Source organism: Callorhinchus milii, unplaced genomic scaffold (genome assembly GCF_018977255.1).
Source record: "Callorhinchus milii isolate IMCB2004 unplaced genomic scaffold, IMCB_Cmil_1.0 Scaffold25, whole genome shotgun sequence".
Classification (NCBI taxonomy): domain Eukaryota; kingdom Metazoa; phylum Chordata; class Chondrichthyes; order Chimaeriformes; family Callorhinchidae; genus Callorhinchus; species Callorhinchus milii.
The window spans coordinates 5,620,226-5,641,982 of NW_024704766.1; the positions used below are offsets into that span (position 1 = coordinate 5,620,226).

General features: G+C 45.1%; 2 protein-coding genes across 4 annotated transcripts; one reads left to right on the forward strand and one right to left on the reverse strand.

The window, feature by feature from the left end:
- Positions 1-1,983: 1,983 nt before the first annotated feature.
- bco2b (beta-carotene oxygenase 2b) lies at positions 1,984-13,501 on the forward strand. 2 transcript variants are annotated; one of them, XM_007911673.2, is made up of 11 exons: positions 1,984-2,044; positions 2,583-2,794; positions 2,894-3,009; positions 4,268-4,370; positions 5,682-5,810; positions 6,553-6,713; positions 8,587-8,754; positions 9,578-9,715; positions 10,607-10,789; positions 11,475-11,585; positions 12,561-13,501. In XM_007911673.2, exons 2-11 carry the CDS (start codon positions 2,605-2,607, stop codon positions 12,669-12,671), a joined length of 1,410 nt encoding a protein of 469 aa, XP_007909864.2. In that variant the 5' UTR covers positions 1,984-2,044; positions 2,583-2,604; the 3' UTR covers positions 12,672-13,501. The 2 variants fall into 2 exon arrangements, with proteins under 2 accessions (XP_007909864.2, XP_042199848.1); XM_042343914.1 differs by lacking the exon at positions 1,984-2,044 and having other exon boundaries at positions 2,580-2,794.
- Positions 13,485-20,879, reverse strand: LOC103190787. 2 transcript variants are annotated; one of them, XM_042343915.1, is made up of 7 exons: positions 20,816-20,879; positions 18,877-19,022; positions 18,512-18,719; positions 17,704-17,763; positions 16,765-16,903; positions 15,090-15,126; positions 13,485-14,027 (listed from the first exon to the last, which is right to left on the reverse strand). In XM_042343915.1, the coding sequence occupies exons 1-7, from the start codon at positions 20,874-20,876 to the stop codon at positions 13,815-13,817; spliced, it is 864 nt and encodes a 287-aa protein (XP_042199849.1). In that variant the 5' UTR covers positions 20,877-20,879; the 3' UTR covers positions 13,485-13,814. The 2 variants fall into 2 exon arrangements, with proteins under 2 accessions (XP_042199849.1, XP_007909867.1); XM_007911676.2 differs by having other exon boundaries at positions 13,485-14,030.
- Between the last annotated feature and the right edge of the window lie 878 nt (positions 20,880-21,757).

Here is a 21,757-nt window from a genome sequence, read left to right on the forward strand (position 1 = left end):
TGCCCGGCTGCACTCACGTGATACACCATGATCAAATTTAAAGTGGTAAAAAGTAAGTAAGGAAATGCTGTATGTACAAATCTGCATGTGTTCGTTCTAGAATTAATCAAAACTTGGCACTTTTCACCCTCTGTCTGAAAGTGTAAGAATGCCGTAGAAATTTTGGAACCTTTTAAAGAAACTTTTGAGAAACTTTTCAAATTTGTAACCAGGTGCTTTTCAAGAACCGTGGAAAAGAGGCTCCTGAATTAACAACAACAACAACAAGATTCCTTTTATAGAGCGCCTTTCATGTCGGGAGGACGTCCCAAGGCGCTGTACAGTTGGGTCAGGACCCGAGCATTGGGGGGAAATGGTCAGGGTGAGGGGAGGGAAGGGAGGGAGCGAGGAGGGGGAAATGGTCAGGGTGAGGGGAGGGAAGGGAGGGAGCGAGGAGGGGGTAGAGAGTCGAGAGGGGAGCTGAAGGCTCGGTCAAAGAGAAAGGTCTTGAGACCGGCCTTGAAGGAGGAAAGGGAGGAAGCGGCGAAGGCACTGGAGGATGGAGTTCCAGAGCCTCGGGGCTGAGAGGCTGAAGGCCCGGCCACCAATGGTCGGGCGGTTGGGGCGAGGGATGTGAAGCAGACCGGAGCCAGAGGAACGGAGGGTACGGGCAGGTAGGTAGGGGGATAGTAGGTTGGAGAGGTAGGAGGGAGCAAGGCCGTGAATGGCCTTGTAGGTGAGGACGAGGATCTTGAATTCGATCCTCTGGGGGATGGGGAGCCAGTGGAGGCGAGCGAGGGTGGGAGTGATGTGGTCCGGTGTCTGGTGCGGGACAGTACACGAGCTGCAGAGTTCTGAATGACCTGCAGCTTGTGGAGGGAGGGCTGGAAAGGCCGGCGAGGAGAGAGTTCCCACAGTCCAGCCTTGAGGTGTATTATAATAATAATAATAATCCTTGCATTTGATATGGCACCTTATCACATCGTTGAGACGTCTCAAAGCGCTTCACAGGATGTACTGTGAAATGAATTGATTGTATTTTGTGGGTGAAACGCGGCAGCCAATTGTGCACAGCAGCGTCCCACAAACAATCATGGATTGAGTGACCAAGGTATTATTTCTTAGTTCATTTTTTTGAACGGATTATTACCCCCAGAAAAGCTATCTGCCAATCGACTAAAACCGGGTTCCTTCTTAATTAAGATGAAATTTAAACACAAAGCATAACAAATATCCATTATTTGTATGTCAGTCTCAGTCACTCTGTAGACACACGTATAAATACAATACATAAATAAATGTGGACGGTATATTGACAGCATGATAACTTAAGTAAGTGGTAGTGACAGGTTAAGCCAGGGTTGAGTTATCATGATTACTGTATGACTAATTCCATTTAAATCCTGCTGAATTCTTGCTCAAATACAATACAAATTTTGTACAAATAGTACAACCAGGAGTCTTGAAGCAAGAGAGACCTGGGTTTGGTTCCCGGCAGGGGGAAATGTTGGGCAAGTTTCCTTACTCCACACTCCCCTGTTTACAGTAAGTAGGAACCCAGTTGTTAGTCGATTGGCGGATCACTTTTCCAGGGGTAATAATTCCTTAAAATAAAAATAATAATAAATTGGTCACTCAATCTAGGACTGTGTGTGCAATTGTCTGCTGAGTTTCACCCACAAAATATCCAGTTAATTCACTTTACAGTATATTCGGTGAAGCGCTTTGAGACGTCTCAAAGACATGATAAGGCGCTGTATCAAATGCAAGGATTATTATTATTAAACTTTGACTGGGGACTGCAATTATTTCTCAAGGCCGTGTATCCTTTTTAATGACATATGTATGTATCTTTTACTAGTCTTGAAGCAACTGTTTCGCAACACAGAAAAGGAACCAGTATATTACAGCAGGAAAAAGGGACTGGAATGTATTGCTCCGCTGATGACAACTGTGGAGGAAACTCCAGAACCAGTTACAGCGACAGTCAAAGGCAAAATTCCAAACTGGTTAAGAGGCAACTTCCTGAGAAACGGTCCTGGAAAATTTGAGTTTGGAAATGAAAGTATGTGTTGAATTCGATTTGAAAGTCTTGGAGTCCTGTAGTTCAGTGGTTGGAGCACTCGCCTCGCGAGCGAGAGGACCCGGGTCGATTCCCGGGTCGGGCGAAACGTTTACTGTTTACCAAGCAGATTCTTCGAGCAATTGGATGTTTCTTGGATCGTTAGTCGATCAGCAGATTGCATTCCCGGGGGTACTAATCCCTTCCAAAAATAATAAAAATAGCAGTTTGATCACTCAATCCATGACTGTTTATGCGACTCCGCTGTGCGCAATTGGCTGCCGTGTTTTGCCCACAAAATACACAGTCACTTCACCTTACAGTATATTGTGTGAAGCGCTTTGAGACGTGTCGGCGCTGTATCAAATGCAAGAATTAATATTTATTATTGGGTGGGTGCTCAGGAAAGATGAAACTAAATGGGTTGAAGGGACCTTCTGAATCTATCGAATATACAGATCTGATGAGCATTGGATTCAGTTGTATGACTATCCCAAACAGCAATGCAGTCTGTTACACTGGTGGTCGATTAACTCTTTAGGTACAACCACTGGTTTGATGGCATGGCGCTCATGCACCAGTTCAGAATTGCCGAGGGCAGCGTCACCTACATGAGCAAGTTCCTCCGCAGCGAATCGTACAAGACCAACAGCGCCTACAACCGCATCATGGTGTCAGAGTTTGGAACGCTTGCCATGCCAGACCCCTGCAAGAGCATCTTCGAACGCTTTATGAGTCGATTTGAAATGTTAAGTACGTTCAGTACCCCATTGCTCTCTAAACGCATCGTTCTTTGACGCCGCATGAAAGATTAAAGGATGTTTTCTGATAACACTTTTGTTTTGTTTAAAGAACCGACTGACAACGACAATGTGAACTTTGTCCTGTACAAAGGTGACTACTATGTGAGCACTGAGACTAATTTCATGCATAAAGTCAACCCGAATACCCTTGAAACAGGAGAGAAGGTAAGCTTGACTCAATTGCTTGCTCCTCTTTGACTTGCTCTGCTGGTACCAAGTGGATTGATTGACTTTGTGAGCAATTCTTGACTTTCAAAAGCCTTTACGGTCTCTCCTCTGCCTAGTTCTCGTCCAGCTCCATTCCCCAGCCCCCACTCTCTGATCCAGGAGTACAGCTCATTCCTCAATGCCTTTCCCCCAAAAAACTGTAACCTTCTGGAACCCTCTTCCAAAATCCTTTCTCTCCCTCCTTCTTTAAAACCCTCCGAAAAACTTATCCTTTCTGTTTTCTCACTCGGTGATTGCTATCATATGCTAAGGAGTGAGATCAAGAGACATTTTTTCACACTGGAATCTGGAATTCTCCCTCTTTCCCAAAGTCTGTGGATACAGGATCTGATCAAAATTTTCAAGACTGAGGTGGATAGATTTTGTTAGGTCAGGGATATAAGGCAAAGGTAATTGGAGTTGAGGTACGGATCATCCATAATTTAATAGAATGGCGGAACAGGCTTGAGGGGCTGAATGACCTTCTCCCGTTCCTATGTTCCTGTTCAGCACTTTGTGAAAGGTGCTTATCTAAGCTGTTGGCAAACGAAGGCTTCTGATTATATTCCATTGAGTGTTTTTCCTCAGAAACCCAAGGTGAAACACCGCTTTAGCTCCAATTCTCTCAAAAATTGTGAAAAACAAGTACAGTTCAATGCAATAGATATAACATTTAAAAATAGTTTCTTACATAATACTGAAGGATTTGGCTTTTTTGACATTTTTAGTTTAAACAGATGTGTTTCTGTTGACGTGGTTTCATTATTTTGTGATTTTTGGCCTCAGGATATCAGAGCCAATTTTCAGACCAAGTGAGCTGTCAGGCTTTGCTGTTTATGCCTTAACCTTCTGGAGGCCAGGAGCCTGGATCTAACAAAGGAGTGGGTGAGGTGGGAGGACATCTCAAAGCACTTCATAGAATTTTACTGTAAACTGTAGTGACCGTATTTGTAATAACAGCAACAAGTTACATTTATAGAGAGCTCTTTACGCAGGGTATCATCCCGGAGCACTTGAGACTTGTAGGCGAGGAATGGTAAAGAACAGGGAATTGGAATTAGCTCCAGTGGAGGAACAAGAACCTACACAAACACTGAAGTGAATGATCTCTTTGTCTTATAGCAGCCCCAGTGCTATCCTGCCTCAGCAAACAGTCTGGCGCTTTATTAATGCACGTTGTAAATAAATTGTGGCATTGGTTTGTCTGTGCTCCTAGGTTGACTGGAGCAAATACATTGCAGTAAATGGAGCAACAGCCCATCCACATTATGACCCTGATGGAACTAGCTACAACATGGGCAATTCATACGGCAAAAATGGTATGTTTATAATAATAATAATAATCCTACATTTATTATAGCATCTCTCAAAGCGCTTCACAGGAAATACTGTAAAGTGAATTGACTGTATATGTTGTGGGTGAAACGCGGCAGCCAATTGCGCACAGCAGCGTCCCACAAACTCATAATACTCCCTCAATTTTATATTTTGAGGGATCATGCCTCCAGAAAGCGATCCACCAATCGAATAACAACCGGGTTCCTACTTACTGCAAGGTAAACAGAGGCGTATTCAGTAAGGAAACTTGCCTAAGGTTTCGTCCCGCCCAAATTGAACCCGTGTTTTCTCGCTTGCGAGACCACTATGCTACAGAACTCTCATCATATAATATACAGCATAAAGGAATATTTAAATCACTGAGAGGACTTCCAGGCAACCCTACTCTTGCATTATAATTTGCAACATCTTCTACTTCCTCAAGATCCTCAATTTCCAGCCAGTGTAAAAAGGCTGGAAATCGAAGTCATGAAACAAAGAAAGTTCACTGCCTTGTAATAGTGACAAACACAGCATTTCCTTAACAAATACAAACTACAAGATTTCAGGACAAAGGCATTTTATGGGTGCAATGGATCCCATCCTATTTGTGTTCGGAGCCCTTGCAAAATGGGAAATTTCCATTCCGATCGGGATTACGACTCTACAAAAGAGGAATTTGCTGAGCCGTAAGTGAGAAAATGAGAATCTCTTTGAACTTTAGGCGTAAGTGATGTTTAGTGATTTGCAAGATTATCGTCTTTGAAGCGGCCCTTTGTAAACTTGTCAAAGCAATCGTTTCCAATCAAGCCACAACGTGCAGTCAGTCGGCTTTGTTCATGTTCGTGGTATTGGCTCATTTGTGAGTGTTATTACCAGATTACATCTGACTCATCAGTTTTTGGCTTAGCTATCCTCTGCAATGCAGTTCAGCCCAAATCTCTCCTGTTCATTGGTGGAAACTGCTTTGTTTGGAAATTCCAAAAGCTAAATTTATGGACATCTCAATTGTAAAAGGTCTTTCTCAATGAGTATCTTGTTTCCCCATTTGACTCTCCACGAACTCCAATTCATCCAAAGCTCTGCCGTCCACATTCTCTCCCACTCTGTACACCCAGAACCCTCGTGCTTCCATCGAGCCCTCCGCCTTGCCCACCCCCCTCCCCGCCTTCAAATCCCACCTAAAGACCTCCCGTGCTTACGGTCACCTTTCCCTTGGCTCGTTGGCAGACCCTCCACCATTGTGAAATGCTCCTGGACGCTCCCCTGCGTGAAGGGCACTATATAAGTGCATGTTGTTGCTGTTGTTGCAGGTACGATGTACAACATTATCGAGGTTCCTGTGCAGAAGTCAGAAGATGAGGACAAACTCGAGGGGGCCAGAATTGTGTGTAGTATCCCACCACAGGATAAGATGCGACCTTCCTATTACCACAGCTTCGGTACGTGTTGACTGCTTGTAGCTAAGTTTAGAGAATGCTCGGAGTTATGTCTTAATTCGCTGAGAAAATTGGACTCAATATTTTTGCAGCCTGAAATACATTTCTATATTAGGTTCATAATGTGTATCACAGGGCTTTATTTTTAAAATTGACTGAGGACTCAGGCTTTAACCATAACCAATTTCACAAAGCGTTACCAGAGAGGCGAATAATTCATGTGTGTTGCCTTGCCACACAACTCAAATGCAATTAAAAGTCACATTGCATTTTCCAAGCAAAACAAGTCACTGTGGAGCCCTGTAGCTCAGTGGATTTGCCTCGCAAGTGAGGGGACACGGGTTCAATTCCCAGGCAAAACCTTAGGCAAGTTTCCTTACTGAATACACCTCTGTTTAACTCGCAGTAAGTAGGAAGTTGTTAGTCCATTGGCAGATGGATTTTGCGGGGCTAATAATGCCTCCAAAAGTCACTCAATCCACGAATATTGTTGGACGCTGCTGTGGGCAATTGGCTGCAGCATTTCACCCACAAAATATACAGTCAATTCACTTTACAATACATACTGTGAAGCGCTTTGAGACGTCTTGAAGACATGATAAGACGCTGTATCAAATTATTATTATTGAATCGTAAGGGGTCGACTGTTTTCAGCTCTGTACCTTTTTTAGANTTTTTTTTGACGCTGCACAGCACTGCACCAATCAGAAAGCGGCATTAACTCTTCACGTGCTCTCCATAACAGGAATGTCCAAAAACTACATCATCTTCATTGAGCAACCGTTGAAGATTAATATCATGAAAATTCTCACAGCCAAGTTAAGAGGAAAAAGCTTGAGCTCGGCGCTCACTTGGGAACCAGAGACCAACACCGTTATCCACGTGGCTCATAAACACACGGGGCAGGTACTTTACTGACCCTTTTCACCTCTAAAGTAATAACAACTTGGTCACTCAATCCACGGCTGTTTGTGGTGACGCTGCTGTGCGCAATTGGCTGCTGCGTTTCTCCCACAAAATATACAGTCAATTCACTTTACAGTATATCCTGTGAAGCGCTTTGAGACGTCTCAATGACGTGATAAGGTGGTATATCAAATGCAAGGATTATTTTTTTATTATTACAAAATACAGTCACCATGCTTCACAGTGAAGCCTATTTTAGATGTCCTCCTGACATGAAAGATGTTATTTAAATGTAAGCATTATTATTATATCTGTTAAATCGAATTTTTAACACAGGGCGAAAGAAATGGACTGAATAGACCATTGGAAATTTAAGTTTGCTGAAGTCGAGGCTTGTAAGATACTTAACCCCAAGCCTTGGCTTGGTCAGTCGGAGGCACCCTATTTCGGATGAGACATTAAGCTCAGATGGTACATTAAGGATCCTATGACAGTATTTACAAGGAGAAGGGAGTTCTCCATGTGGAAGACTGGTACACAATGATTCTACAATGATCTAAAACTCCGCCGCCCGCATACTCGCCCGTGCTAAACTTCATACCCATGTCACACCAGTTCTAGCCGGGCTCCACTAGCTCTCGATCGCCAAACGGATCGATTTCAAAATCCTCACGCTCGTTTTCAAGCCCCTTCACGCCCTGGCACCTCCCTGCCTCTCCGACCTGCTTACTTACCCCCCAAAACCACTACCCTCTGCCTCCGCTCGACTGGCTCCGGCCTCCTGCATGTCCCTCGTGCCCTCCGTTTCACCAATGGTGGCCACGGTTTCAGCCACTGCGCCCCGAAACTCTGGAACACTCTCCCGCTATCCCTCGACCTTGCCCCTTCCTTCCCCATTTTCAGGTCGCGCCTGAAGACAACAACAACAAACAGCAAATTACATTTGTGTAGCGCCTTTCACGTCAGGAGGACGATCTTCCAATTCGACCGTGCCTACGGTCACCTCCCCCCACCGGCTCGGTGTTGTGCCCTGCCACTGTCAAGCGCTTTGCGACGCTGCCCTGCATGAGGGTCGCTGTGTAAATGCAAATTGTAGTTGTTGTTGTGCACTCTCATTTCCATGGTTTGAATAGAATAAAAGCCAGAGGCAGAATGAATGTGTAAAGTATAATTTAGGGCTTCCTGCCTCATGTTATTTGGATGCTGGAAGTGAAATGGCTTAACTCCAGCATTATGAGCAAAGGCATGGAAGTATTCACTGGTTCACATGAAGCAATAACAGATTAACTGTCCAAAACACTGGCAAGGATTGAATTATTTTGGTGACACTGTAAATTGCCATTTTGTTTCAGATATGGATAACATAACAACAACAACAACAACAAGATTCCATTTATAGAGCGTCTTTCACGTCGGGAGAACGTCCCAAGGCGCTGTACAGTTGGGTCAGGACCCGAGCATTGGGGGGAAATGGTCAGGGTGAGGGGAGGGAAGGGAGGGAGCGAGGAGGGGGTAGAGAGTCGAGAGGGGAGCTGAAGGCACGGTCAAAGAGAAAGGTCTTGAGACCGACCTTGAAGGAGGAAAGGGAGGAGGCGGCGAAGGCACTGGGGGATAGAGTTCCAGAGTCATAACATAACATAACATAACATAACATAACATAACATAACATAACATAACATAACATAACATGCAGGAGCAAGAGTAGGCCATTCGGCCCTTCGAGCCTGCCCCGCCATTCAATCATGGCTGATCTTCTAAAATAATAAAGAAGACTGTGAATGAATAAATCAGTGTGTTTTGACAGACTGATTAACCCTGCAATTAAGGCCTGTTTGAATTATTAACCAGGGTTTATTTGAAAATTTCTTTGCAGATACTTCCTGTGAAATATTACTCCAAACCGCTTACAACTTTCCACCAGATCAACGCCTTTGAAGACAATGGATTTATTGTCTTCGATCTTTGCAGTTTCGACGACGGAAATATTGTGCACACTTTAACTATGCAAAACCTGCACAAATCTGGAGAGGCACTGGACGAGGCAACCATTTGACTTCTTCTTTTGATTGGTTTGAATGTTAACCCTGCAAGCCACAGAGGGTAGGGTGGTCCTAGGTGGACAAGCTCCGGGAAAGCTTGCCAGACAGTGCTTTCAATGGTTAGCTGGTTAGACTCCAGCAGTTACCCCCAACGCACACTCTGGGCTTCCCCAAAAACCTTGGTTCTTGCCAACCTGCGCTTAATACTTTCCAAAATTAGGTTAAGCGGATGCATCCCTCCAGAGAGAGAGAGAGGGGGAGAGAGCGCATTCCATTCCAACAATCTCTCTCTAGGATTTCCATGTGTAGGAGGGATGTCTGGAAATCTCAGCTTCATTTGGAAACTCTTAAGCAACAATGATGGATTTCCGCGTGTGTCAGACACCCGGCTGACCCCACCCAACAAAAAAATACTTGGAAGCAACAATTTGAATTTATGTAGCGCACTTCACACAGAATAATGCTTCAGAGTTCTTTATATTGGCGGTGTGGACACTGAGTATTGGAGGAGGGGAGGGGGGAGTGGGGGAGAGAAACACTGACAGAGACAGATACTGAGGGGAGGGGTCAGCAGGGTTGAGTTTCCAAAGGTTAGGGGCGTAGAATTGGAAAGTTTGACCACTGATGGTGGTGCGTGTAGAGTTGGGAAACGTGTAGCAAGTCTGAGTTAGTGGTGGGAGCAGAGGAGTGGAGTAGGAGAGACGTTGTCACAATATGTTGTCATATTAAATGGTTACTGATCTGTAAAATATGTGGGGTTGGGAAGGCATTATTTTGCAGTTCCGAGATGCGTCCTAATGCTTTCGAATTTATTTTGTCTTTCAGCTGTACAACACAATTCCCAAGCCAACCCCGATCAGGTTTGTTTTACCGTTGAGCATCAAATCAGACACACCGATTGAGCAGAACCTGAACACTTTGCCTTACAGCACTGCCGTTGCAATCAGAAAAGCTGATGGAAAAGTATGTTTGTAGTTAAACAACAACAACAATTTGCACTTACATAGCACCCTCCACCAGGGAGCGTCTCAGAGTGCTTAACGGTAGCGGAGCCTGACTCCGATCCGGGGGTGGTGTGAGCAGGTAGCTGTAAGCGCGGTCGAAGAGGAAGGTTTTCAGGCAGGACTTGAAAAATGGGAGAGAGGGGGCAAGGTGGAGGGATTGAGGGAGAGCGTTCCAGAGTTTTGGGGCTTAATGGCTGAAAGTGCGACCTCCGATGGTGAGGCGGAGGGTGCGAGGGACGAGCAGGAGCTGGTGCCAGTTCTGCTGAGGCACCGCGGGTGGATTGGGGAGTCAGGAGGTCGGAGAAGGTGAGAGGTGCCAGGGAGTGAAGGGATTTGAACACGAGTGAGCATCTTGAAGTCGATCCGTTTGGTGATGGGGAGCCAGTGGAGCCTGGGCCAGAACTGGGGAGATGGGGGTTAATTCAATGCAGAGGCGCCATTTACTCACCGAGTATCATTCCCCGGTGGGACAACATAGTCGCATGAAATATTTGGGGAGTTGTTTGTTTATGGTTAATTCACTACCAAAGACAGTACTTGATCTCACAGTACACGATACAAAAGGCAATCCACTTTAAGATTGCACCATGATCCTTGTTTTTATGCATTATTAGTTTTAGTAGGTCCTTCAAAACAAAAATAAATAGACTGGTCGCTTAATTGCTGCTGCGTTTCCCCCACAAAATAAAGAATCAATTCACTTTACTGTAACCTTTGAGATGTCTCAACAAATGATGGGGCACTATATCTAACGCAAGGATTATTATTATTATTATTATTATTATTATCAAACTCCGAGAAGGATGGGTGAAGTGCGGTGAAGAGGAACCTATTGATTTTGTTCCCGCAGATCTGGTGCAAGTCCGAGAACCTATACGATGCTGATATGATGCATGAAGTCAACCTGGAGTTCCCACAGATTAACTACAAATCGTACAACACAAAAAAATACACTTTCCTCTATGGCTGCGGACTAAGCAGTTTGATTCCGACTTCTCTCCTAAAGCTGGATGTCAACACAAAGGAACTGAAGGTGTGAATGTTAGTCTTCCAGCCTGTCGGGATATGGCGCCTCGCAACTGGAAACAAACTCCTCGGGAAGTAAAATCCATCTCCTCCAGGCAGCCGTGTGTGATCCACACTGTTCCTTTAAAATGTTTTAAGATATCATTAATGTCTCTTAGCATAGTGGTTAGAGCGCTCTCCTCACAAGCGAGAGGACCCGGGTTCGATTCCAGGGCGGGGTGAAACCATAGGCAGGTTTCCTTACTCCACACACCTTACCAGCAGTAAGTAGGAACCTGGTTGTTAGTCGATTGGTGGATTGTTTCCTGGAGTTAATAATCCCTCAAAAAAAAATTTCAGATTGGTCACTCAAAGATTGGTCACTCAATCCACGACTGTTTGTGGGACACTGCTGTGCGCAATTGGCTGCTGTGTGGAAAGTCAATGCACTTTACATTATATTCTGTGAAGCGCTTTGAGACGACATCTCAATGATGTGATAAGGCACTATATCAAATGCAAGGATTTTTATTAGAATTATAGTCCTACATGAAAGGCGCTATATAAACTCACACTCTTGCAAAACACGACCCCACTTTCCAGATAACCATTTCCTTGGGGAAAATGCTTGTTCCTTCAGCGTAGTTTCCACCGGGTCTCCAAAGTGCAGCGCTGTTTGTGGTTTCTTCACTGAATCTCTCTGATCTTCTCAGGTGTGGAAGGAGGAAGGCTACTACCCCTCAGAGCCTATCTTTGTTCCGTCTCCTCAAGGCACCGAAGAAGATGACGGGGTGATCTTATCCACAGTGCTTTCACCTAACCAGGTAACTGGAAACCAACTTAGAATCACAGAATCATGTGAAGTCCTGTAGCTCAGTGGTTAGAGCACTCGCCTCGCAAGCGAGACACCTGGGTTCAATTCCAGGCAGGGTGAATCCTTGGGCAAGTTTTGTTACTCCACACGCCTGATAATAATCGCTCCATAAAACAAAACAATAATAAATTGGTCATTTTCGATCCACGACTGTTTGTGGGACACTGCTGTGCGCAATTGGCTGCTGCATTTTGCCCACAATATACGGTCAATTCACTTTACAATGTATTCTGTGAAGCGCTTTGAGACGTCTAGAAGAGTGAAAAACGCTATATCAAATGCAAGGATTATTATTATTATTAATCCTACAACACAAAAAGCAGCCATTTGGCCCATTGTGCCTGTGCCGGCTCTTTGAAAGAGCTACCAACTAGTCCCACTCCCCCATAGTTCTTGCACATTTAATTCAGATTGGAGAGGATACTAGCAAATAACAGTTAAATCCGGGTTAAATCCATTTATGATGCCTTACCCTTTCCCTTTAAATCCATCTTCGTACAATACAGTCAGTTCGCAACCCCAAAAATACACAGTCACTTCATTTGGTAGCAACCCCCTGTGAAAAGTTTCAGAATTATAGGCAAATAGAAGGACATAGAAACATAGGAATGGGAGGAGGCCATTCAGCCTCTTGAGCCTGCCCCACCATTCATGGCTGATCTGTACCTCAACTCCAATCACCCGCTCGCTTGCCCTATATCCCTTAATACCCCCTGACCTAACAAATTTCTATCTATCTCCGTCTTGAAGAGAGATCTTTTCTCCTCTCTTGCTGTCACGAATCGCGATACGTTGTCTCTGTGATCCATTCCACGTCCCCAATTGCTAACATCATGAATCGTAATTATTCTCAAACTGGGATTTCTCTCTCTCTCTCTCTATCTGTCTCTCTCTCTCTATAAACATCACTCTGTTGCCTTGTCAGGACAAGAACTTCCTGCTTGTGCTGGACGCAAAGAGCTTCACTGAGGTTAGCAGGGCCGAGGTACCCATCCAGATTCCCTTCGGATTTCATGGAGTCTTCACCCAGCGCTAGAGCCAATCGAGGCGCTCTGCTTATGCCTGGATCTCACAACGTTTCAATTACAACTCAACTAACGTTTCTGCCTGTACTGAGGGAAATGACAAGATCAAATCCGTACAGTTAACCTTACTCTATCATGATTCATTATTCAGGTTGTGTGTTAAGTGTAAATGTCGAACTACATCTAGGCTTTTGGATGACCCAAGAACCAAATGATGGTGTTCGCAAGCTGGTAAGAGGGTCTAGGGGAGAGATCCATAAGCAGCAATCACCGTCAGTTGAGTAATGATCCCAGTTATTAATTGCTTATTAACGCTTGTGCAGAAATATACCAGTCTTCAAATAGGTAATTAAAGACCACGCTTTATATTCAGTTGCTTTATATGGCCATTGGCTACAGGGCATACATACTTAATAGGTTTAGCAAAACGAAGTAACTAGAGCTTGATAATGAGTTTGCCATCAATATGAGAGCCATGGCTGACGTTCCAGTGAAGTGCTGAGGGGGAGCGAAGCATTGTCGGAGGTGCCATCCTTTAGGACCAGACGTTAAACCGAGATCCCTTCTGCGCCTGTTCAGGTGGACGTTAAAGATCCCGAATCAAAGAGAGAAAGGAGTGTCTGACTGGCCAATAGTCCTCATTATATTTGTCTGCGTATCGTGATTGTGGGCAAAGTGCCTACAATACACAGTCACTACATTTGACAGCAGTTGGCTGTCAAGGTTTTTGCTGTATAATAATTTGAGATAATCATTCCATTATTTCTACCTTTTATACAATATTTGTATCTTGTCAGTTAAAATGTCACACTGTTTGTAAATAAAAGCTGTATAAAATACCCACACGATTTCTTGCTCTCGTCTTCCACAGGAAGAGAGATAACATTGACCGGAAACTATCATTTTTTCAATCACTGAAATGAAGAGCATTTGCTGAGGGAGGGAAAGCAACTCGCGAGCTCTGCTTATCCATTGCATTCGTGAACCAAACTCCCAGGTCTAACTGAAGAGTGAGGATTTGTTTTCTGATAGGAAGCATCTGGTATCACCCCAGTTGTCCACAGTTGGAGTTGGAAGCTTACTGTGTGAGGCGCTGTGAGCTGTCTATGTGATCCGCTGTATATCCGCACTGATCACATCTCCGAGTCCTTGATTCATGCACTGGCCTTGTGTATTGAAACATATACAACGTCTTGGTAGTTGTCCATTGGCTCATTCTGCTCGGAGCCTCTACTCAGGTTCTGAATGCATGCGTAGGTGATCTCTTCGCTGTCACTCAGTGCCGAGGCAGGGGTTGTGTTGTACTTTTGTGACATGGAGTCTGCCGTTTCATTACTAAAGCACTCTGTCACCCCGGACTGCTGAACCTGCTGATGTATATGGCAGAAACAGTGTATGAGAGTCCCGTAGCCTTGTGGTTAGAGCGTTCTCCTCACAAGGAAGAGGACCCGGGTTTGAGCAAACCAATATTTCCCCCGATCAATCTCTACAGACCATCTAGCAGTATCTATCAATCAATTGATTGATCAATCAATATGATCAACCAACCAATCAATTAATCAATCGAGAAGCTTTGAGGAGTGAAGGAACATTGAATATCATATTGTCTACAGGCATTGTGGAGAGTGAGACTGGCTTCCTAGTTGAGATGGAGGGGAACAGTCAGCAAGTTCCAAGTTTTTTTTTAAACACAATTAATCTCCCTTTATTTAAAATGCCCGGCTCATTTGGTACCACCAAGTTCAGATTTTGAGCTCCTTTAACACTTCCGCACAATACTGATGGGTGGGGTGGTGGGGAAGGGGAGAGGGATGGGTGGGGGAGACATTGCATTTCATAGGAATCACCCTAAACATGAATCTGAGACTCTGACCGTGCCTGTACAGGTGGACATCGAAGATACCCAAGACCTGATTGGATTGGAAGAAGAGAAGGTGTGTCATTTCCTGATGCGTTGACCAACAACCTCTCCGATAAATTGAACAGTGACTTCGCGGTTGTGAGTGGGATGTTTGCTACGTTCAAAATAGCTGTTGCTTTTTCCTACCAAAAGCACAGTCACTCCATCAGGCAGTGATTACTGTGAAGAGCTTTGAAGAGCTTTTAGCTTATCTAACTGAGCCCTGGTCAATCCGGAGGTTGTGCAAGGCCCTAGAGGCAGTGTGGTTGAGAGCAACAAGGATGATCCGCAGAGATGGAAAAGGGGAAGGTATGAGAATTGGTTAATACTTTGTGGATTCCTGTAGCGTAGTGGTTAGAACACTCGCCTCGCAGAGGAACTGGACTCAATCCCAGGACAGGGTGAAACCTTAGGCAATTTGCTTTACGCATACACCTCTAATTTACCTAGCAATAAGTAGGAACCCTTATTAATAGGATTATTATTATCATTATTACTTCAGAAACTTGTTGAAACGTGAAAAACTAACCTGAGACTCAAAGCTAACAGTCTGGTCTGAAGATCCCCTGGAAAGGAAAGGAAGGAGTTATTTTAGGTTCAGCAAAATGAGTTGAGCTACATAGTAATAATAATAATACTCCTTCCATTTGATATAGCGCCATATCAGGTCTGCGATACGTCTCAAAGCGCTTCACCGAATAAACTGTAAAGTGAATTGACTGTTTTTTGTGGGCGAAACGTAGACTTGCCTTGGGACGTCCTCCCGGCGTGAAAGGTGCTTTACAAAGGCACCTCCCTACCCCTCCAAATACCCCAAATTGGTTGCTGTGTGTGTGTGTGAGGAGCATTGATAGCACCGATTAGCTGCCGCACTCACCTGTACAACTATTCGGTATCTCGGTCTTCACTTCCCATTGACTTTACTTTATAAAAGTAGTGAGACATACAGTTTGTGGGGAGGGACGTTGCTGTGCGCAATTGGCTGCCGTGACTTGCCCACAAAATACACAGGTCACTCTGCAGTATATTCTGTGAAGCGCTTTGAGACGTCTCTACGATGTGATAATGTGCTGTATCAAATACAAGGATTCTTCTTTGCATTGTCGCAAAGAGCTTCACGGGTGTTTATTTTGTGTGAATGACACTGTCTGTAAGTGCAAATTTTTATTGAGTTATCGATCTCAGTTGGGTGGGGGGGTGTGGGGTGGGGGGAGAATGGTGCTGCAGTAAAGTTTTTCTGATTAACCTCAGTGTCTTCTCCACTCTCCATCCTTCTGTAAAAGGCAGAGATTGAGAATGTTTTAGCCCAATTATTTTCCGAGCGTGGTGACCCCGAGATACGAGTCGTGTTGACAATGGAAGATGGCTCTTGGCCCTCCGCAAACAGAAGCGAAATTTCCCACAAGCTGTGATTTACTCTATAAACCCCGTCCCACCAGTAACCAGAGTCAGTGGGAAGCTCTAGATCTGGAGAGAGAGCAGAGCATAACAATTCGCCACACCTTAGCAACAGCGACCCCTGTTGCTGAGAAAGATAGCGAGAAGGTGGATTTCTCTGCAGTCCAATGTCAGGACTGGAGCTGATCTGACTCCATGTCCTGGAAAGTGCAGCAACTTTGACAACTCCGACAAAATCCCTCACTGTAACTTCAACAGGAACCGTCTGTCAAGTGCTTCGAGATGCCTCGATGTTATAGGGGCTGTGTACGGAACCCGTAGTGGAGTCCTGTAGCTCCTTGGTTAGAAGAGCACTCGACTCGCAAGCGAGAGGCCCCGGGTTCAATTCCCAGCCGGGCGGGGAGAAACGTTGGGCAAGTTTCCTTACTCCACGCACCTCTCTTTGCCTAGCACTAAGTAGGAACACGGTTGTTAATTGATTGGCGGATCGATTTCTGGAGGTAATAACATTTTGGTCATTCGATCCACGACTGTTTATAGGACTCGTGCTGTGCACAATATGCTGCTGAGTTTTGTCCACAAAATACGCCATCAATCCACTTTATAGTATATTCTGTGAAGCGCTTTGAGACGTCTCAACGACATGATAAGGCACTGTATCAAATGCAAGGGTTATCATTATAATTAACCAAAGATCAGCACAGCCAATGAATCTACCGACTGTGAAATAAAACTCGACCAGAGGTGAAATGTTTCTCTTATTAGAGCGAAAGTTTAAAGCTTTTGAAATATCACTCGAATCCTACCTTGACGCTCGCACCAGATTCCTGATGTTTGGCAGCGAATGAATGAAAAAAACTGTCGGGAGCAGCACAAAGACTAACAGAAGAATAACGCTGATTTCTACAATCTTCAGGTCACGCGATGTTGTCTTATTTGAATGACCTGCGATAAACAAAAGTAGGATTGGAGTCAGAGACAGCACACACAAGTCACGACTTATTGATAACCCTGAGATTTCATACAATGTATTTCACTGCAAACAAATCTGCGGAAAGACTATTTCAGTGAGCGAGTAGTAAACATATGGAACAGGCTCCCGAGGGAGACAGATGGTGGAAGCAGAAAGTTTCGATTCTTTCAAGAACAAATGAGATAGATTTCTGTTAGGAAATAATATCTGAGGGATGCAGTAGATAGTTTGGGACATAAATGTACCACGATGGTAGAAGGCAAACTGGATGGACTTGTTTCATCTAGCAAATTCTTATGCTCTTCTGTTGGGAGGATGTCTCAAACCGCCTCACGGGATTCATGTAATGTGTAGTGACTGGTCTTTGCAGGTAAACTTACATGGGCAAATCCCAGAAATTGGCTATTTGTCCCATCGGGTCTGTGCTGGTGTTTTTCCCCGACTTGAGCTCCCTGGTGAGATTCCGCTCTCCTGCTCGCTCTCCCCCTCCCCGCACCTCCCCCCGCCCCAGCCCACGCCTTCCGATATTCCTCCTCTTCAAGTATCTGTCAGATACTAATCCACGAATCACACAGTCACCACTCTTCACAGTAAATGCCGTGGAGCACTTTGAGATGCCTTCTGCATGTAAAAAGGCATAGTAAATGGTATTTCAATTCACTTTACATCAGGATATTCTGTGAAGCGCTTTGAGATGTCTTGACACTGCGATAAGGTGCTATGTTGAATGCAAGGATTATTATTATTTACACGGAACAGTGTAAGTACAGACCTGTGATGTCCTCGGTCACAGTGGATAGAGTGGCAGGAATCCAGGTGGTAAACTTGTCATCTGAAGGCAAATCAAACTATTAAACAAAATTCACATTCCTCTCCTCCCCCACCCCCCTGCACACACACACACACACGCGCCACCACCAACCCACCCCTATCAGGCATAATCATTTATTCCAACATTCAAAAAAATTCCTCTTCCAGATGAATCTAAGTCTGTCCGTCCGTCCATTCGTCCGTCTGTCTGGCCACTGCCCGTCCAACCTGTGCCTAATACACTCCAGAATTAGGTGAGCACATGCATTCCTCCAGTGAGACAAGCAGCGGGAAAGCTTGGCCAGACAGCGCTCCCAATGGCAAGCTCTGTGGGTTTAACTGGTTAGACTCTAGCAGTTACCCCAACGCACACTCTGGGGTCCCCAAAAGCCTTGGCTCTCGCCAACCTGCGCTTAAAATTTTCGGAATTAGGTAAGCGGAATGCATCCTTCCAGGGAGAGAGAGAGAGCGAGAGAGAGCGAATGCTGCCTGGACCGCCCCACCATTGGCGGTTGGACCTTCAGCCTCTCCGCTCCCACCCTTTGGAACTTCATACCACAGTCCCTTCGCCTCGCCCCCTCCTTTGCCGCCTTCAAAGGCCTGTCTCAAGTCTCTCCTCTTTGGTCATCCTGTCCCCTACCCTGCTCGCCCTCCACTCTTCCCTGACCCTGACTGTCCAGCGCTTTGGGAGATCCTCCCGATGTGTAGATGTCATTTGTTGTTGTTGTTTGGAGACGGGGTGGGGTGGGGCGGGAGAGAGAGTTGCCCACCTTGCTTGACGCTGAGAGTCACGACGTTCTGATAATGAGCTGCTCCCTGCTTGATCTTACAGTGATAATTGCCGCTGTCGTTTAGCTCCAGGGACCTGATGTACAGGGAAGCGTTTCCTGCCCAGACATTGTTCGAGGCAAAGGAGAATCTCTCGCTCTTCGGAGGGGAAAGGCAATTGTAAACTACTCCACCGCTGAACATCATTATCTGCAAGAAAATAGGATCGAAGGCTTTCATTAATAGTCCTCGCATTCCAACAGAGACCATCGCGCATCGGGAGCTTAACCATTCCCCCCCCAACATTTTCTCTCCAACACTTTACACATAATAATAACAGTGGCTTTTTCTACAACTGCATTCTCACCACAGGAGACGTGACGTTTCCAACAAGCATCCATTCGATGTCGAGGTGGTTTTTGGTGTCGACCCCCATGTCAGCCCAACACGGCAACCTCACACCCCTTCCCTCCACCGCCTGAATCCTCGTGTGGTTCTTAGTCTCCACTACCACTGTGTCAAGAGGAACACAGGACACAACGGGTTAAATAATAATAATAATAATTATTATCCTTGCATTTGATTCAGCGCCTGTATTTTTTTGAGGGATTATTGTCCATGGAAAGTGAGTGGGTGCTTTCTAGCCAGGGTTCCACAGTGAAGGGGAGGAGGGGGGGACGTTTCCATCAACAGACATTCATCACGCACACCCACAGGAATTCTCAAAGCCGTCACATTACCCACTGTGAAGTGTAGTGACTGCGTATTTTGCGGACAGTTCAGTACCTTTAAGATTAATATTCATCTCATAGATTTTTTTTAGAACCATAGAAATTGGTGGCACAGAAATAGGCCATTCGGGCCATCGCAGGAGTCCTGTAGCTCAGTGGTTAGAGCTCTCGCTTTGCAAGCGAGAGATCTGAGTTCAATTCCAGGCAGGACGAAACCTTGGGCAAGTTTCCTTACTCCACACGCCTAATAATAATCCCTCCAAAAAAAAAAAACAAAACAATAATAAATTGGTCATTTTCAATCTACGACTGTTTGTGGGACATTGCTGTGCGCAATTGGCTGCCGCGTTCGCCCACAAATATACAGTCAATTCACTTTACAGTCTATTCTGTGAAGCGCTTTGGGACGTCCTCCCGACGTGAAAAGCGCTATATCAAATGCAAGGATTATTATTATTATTATTATTATCGAGTTTCAGAACAAAACCAATGTTAAACCAATGTACAGAGTGGCCATAAAGTCCTGTTATCCCTTGGCCTGAATACAATTAAGTGCTGTACTGTACATCTAAACACACTGACCATCTTTGTTCCACATGTTTTCAATTGTTGGTGAATACCATGAGGGTAACAGGACTTTGTGGCCACCTTGTACACAAACAACTAATAATAATCTTATAATAATAATTGCATTTGATATAGCGCCTCATCACGTCTTCAAGACGTCTCAAAGCGCTTCACAGGATACACTGTACAGTGAATTGACTGTGTATTTTGTGGGCGAAATTACATTGATATAGTACTTTTCATGTCGGCTGTTACAGTTTACTTTGACGCGTTCCACTTTATCAGCGATGCTTTACATAAGTGCGATACCTCTGTGAGGCCATTTTGTTTCAGCGATGTGTGTCTGAGAGTGTGTGTGTGTGAGTATGAGAATGTGTGTGTGTGTGAGTGTGTGTGTTTGAGAGTGTGTGTGAGAATCTGTGTGAGTGTGTGTGTGAGAGTGTGTGAGAGAATGTGTCTGAATATGTGAGTGTGTGAGTGTGTGTGAGGATGTGTGTGTGCGTGTGGGAGAACTGAAACCGTTTCAGTGTGTTGTTAAACACCTTCAATCACGGTTAACAAAAAAAAAAAAAATTCTTCTTGAAATGTTGTTTCACATCTCTCGCGTTCTCCCCATCACACCAACGAACTTTGGCTCATTGGCCCTTCTCTCTCTCTCTCTCTCTCTCTCTGCCTTCACAGCCGGTCCAAACGCCTATCTCTTTGACCGCTTAACAAGCTCATTCGTCCCCCTTTTCTCACGCCTGCTCCAACTGCTCCCCGGGTGGAAGGCGCCGTGTTATTTTGACCTCAGCAAACAAATCGCAGCAAGTGCTAAAAATAATAATAACCCCGAAAACTGCACTAGCGACGCAAGGCGATTGCAAAAAAAAAACACACAGACCCCGACACAAATCGTCCACCCGACAAAACTAGGCGTTCGCAACCATTAAGAGATAAGAAATAAGTAAAAAAAATTGTGTGTGTTTGTGTTTTGTTACGACAAAAACACATACACACACGTCTCACCGGGTGTCCAGCAGAAGAAACAGAATATTATCAGAAAACACCTTTCGTCCATTGTGTTCATTCTCCACCGTTCGACTGCGATTACGCTTTGCAGCTTGGATTTCCGCTACTTGGATAGTTTTTTGGGGGGCCGGGCGGGGGGGAGGGGTGGGGTGGAATCGCCTTTTTCTGGTCGAAGGAGGGCGAGGGGAGGAGGAGTTGGGGCGGGTGGGGGGGCGGGTGGTGCAAACCGTGCTTGAGTTCCCACGGTTCGGTTGATAGGCTGAGACACGTACAGAGGTTCTGATACCTGGGAGCTTCTCTGGAGGACTGAGTTCAACCGGTGTAGACGCCTTATCTCGATGATGTTGTAAAAAAAACCCACATCCGTTTGTTTCATGACGAACGTGTTCCAGAAGTGACCTGGAAAAGCAGGCTCTGATCAGACCTCTGCCTCAACCACAAAGATCCTTGTCTTCGACTGTGCCTTCGGCCTCCACCCTTCCTGCCCTCCACCCCTCCTGAACCCAACCCCCAGCTCGGGTTCAGATCCCTGACCGTCCAGCGCCTTGGGACGTCCTCCTGACGTGAAAGGCGCCGTGTAAATGTCATTTGTTGTTGTTGTTGCTGTCCTCCGGGTCCTGTTGTTGTTTCGTTCGCTCAATTTGTACTGAAACAATACTATATAGATATAAAGACTATAAAACGTGTAAAAAACAGAAAAATTCCCACATTCTGCTTTCTACACGTCAAACACTGTTCTTTCTATCCATCCCCACCCAAAAAAAATTTGGTCACATCTGTTTGTGGGGCACTGCTGTGCACAATTGGCTATCACTTCACTCACAATAAACCCAATCAATTCACTTTACAGTAGATTTACAGTAGATCTTGTGAAGCACTTTGAGATGTCTCAACGACGTGATAAGGCACTATATCAAACTCCAGGATTATTATTATTTT

What these genes read in the sequence shown, in the direction of transcription:
- bco2b (XM_007911673.2), top strand. Translation starts at nt 2,605, where the DNA reads ATGGCGCTCATGCACCAGTTCAGAATTGCCGAGGGCAGCGTCACCTAC. An exon ending in CCCTTGAAACAGGAGAGAAG is followed by an intron (nt 3,010 to 4,267) that starts GTAAGCTTGACT and finishes CTGTGCTCCTAG; the next exon opens with GTTGACTGGAGCAAATACAT. An exon ending in TCAACACAAAGGAACTGAAG is followed by an intron (nt 10,790 to 11,474) that starts GTGTGAATGTTA and finishes TGATCTTCTCAG; the next exon opens with GTGTGGAAGGAGGAAGGCTA.
- LOC103190787 (XM_007911676.2), bottom strand. Translation starts at nt 20,876, where the DNA reads ATGAACACAATGGACGAAAGGTGTTTTCTGATAATATTCTGTTTCTTC. An exon ending in TGTGACCGAGGACATCACAG is followed by an intron (nt 16,904 to 17,703) that starts GTCTGTACTTAC and finishes TGTTTATCGCAG; the next exon opens with GTCATTCAAATAAGACAACA. An exon ending in AATCTGGTGCGAGCGTCAAG is followed by an intron (nt 15,127 to 16,764) that starts GTAGGATTCGAG and finishes TTTCCTTTCCAG; the next exon opens with GGGATCTTCAGACCAGACTG.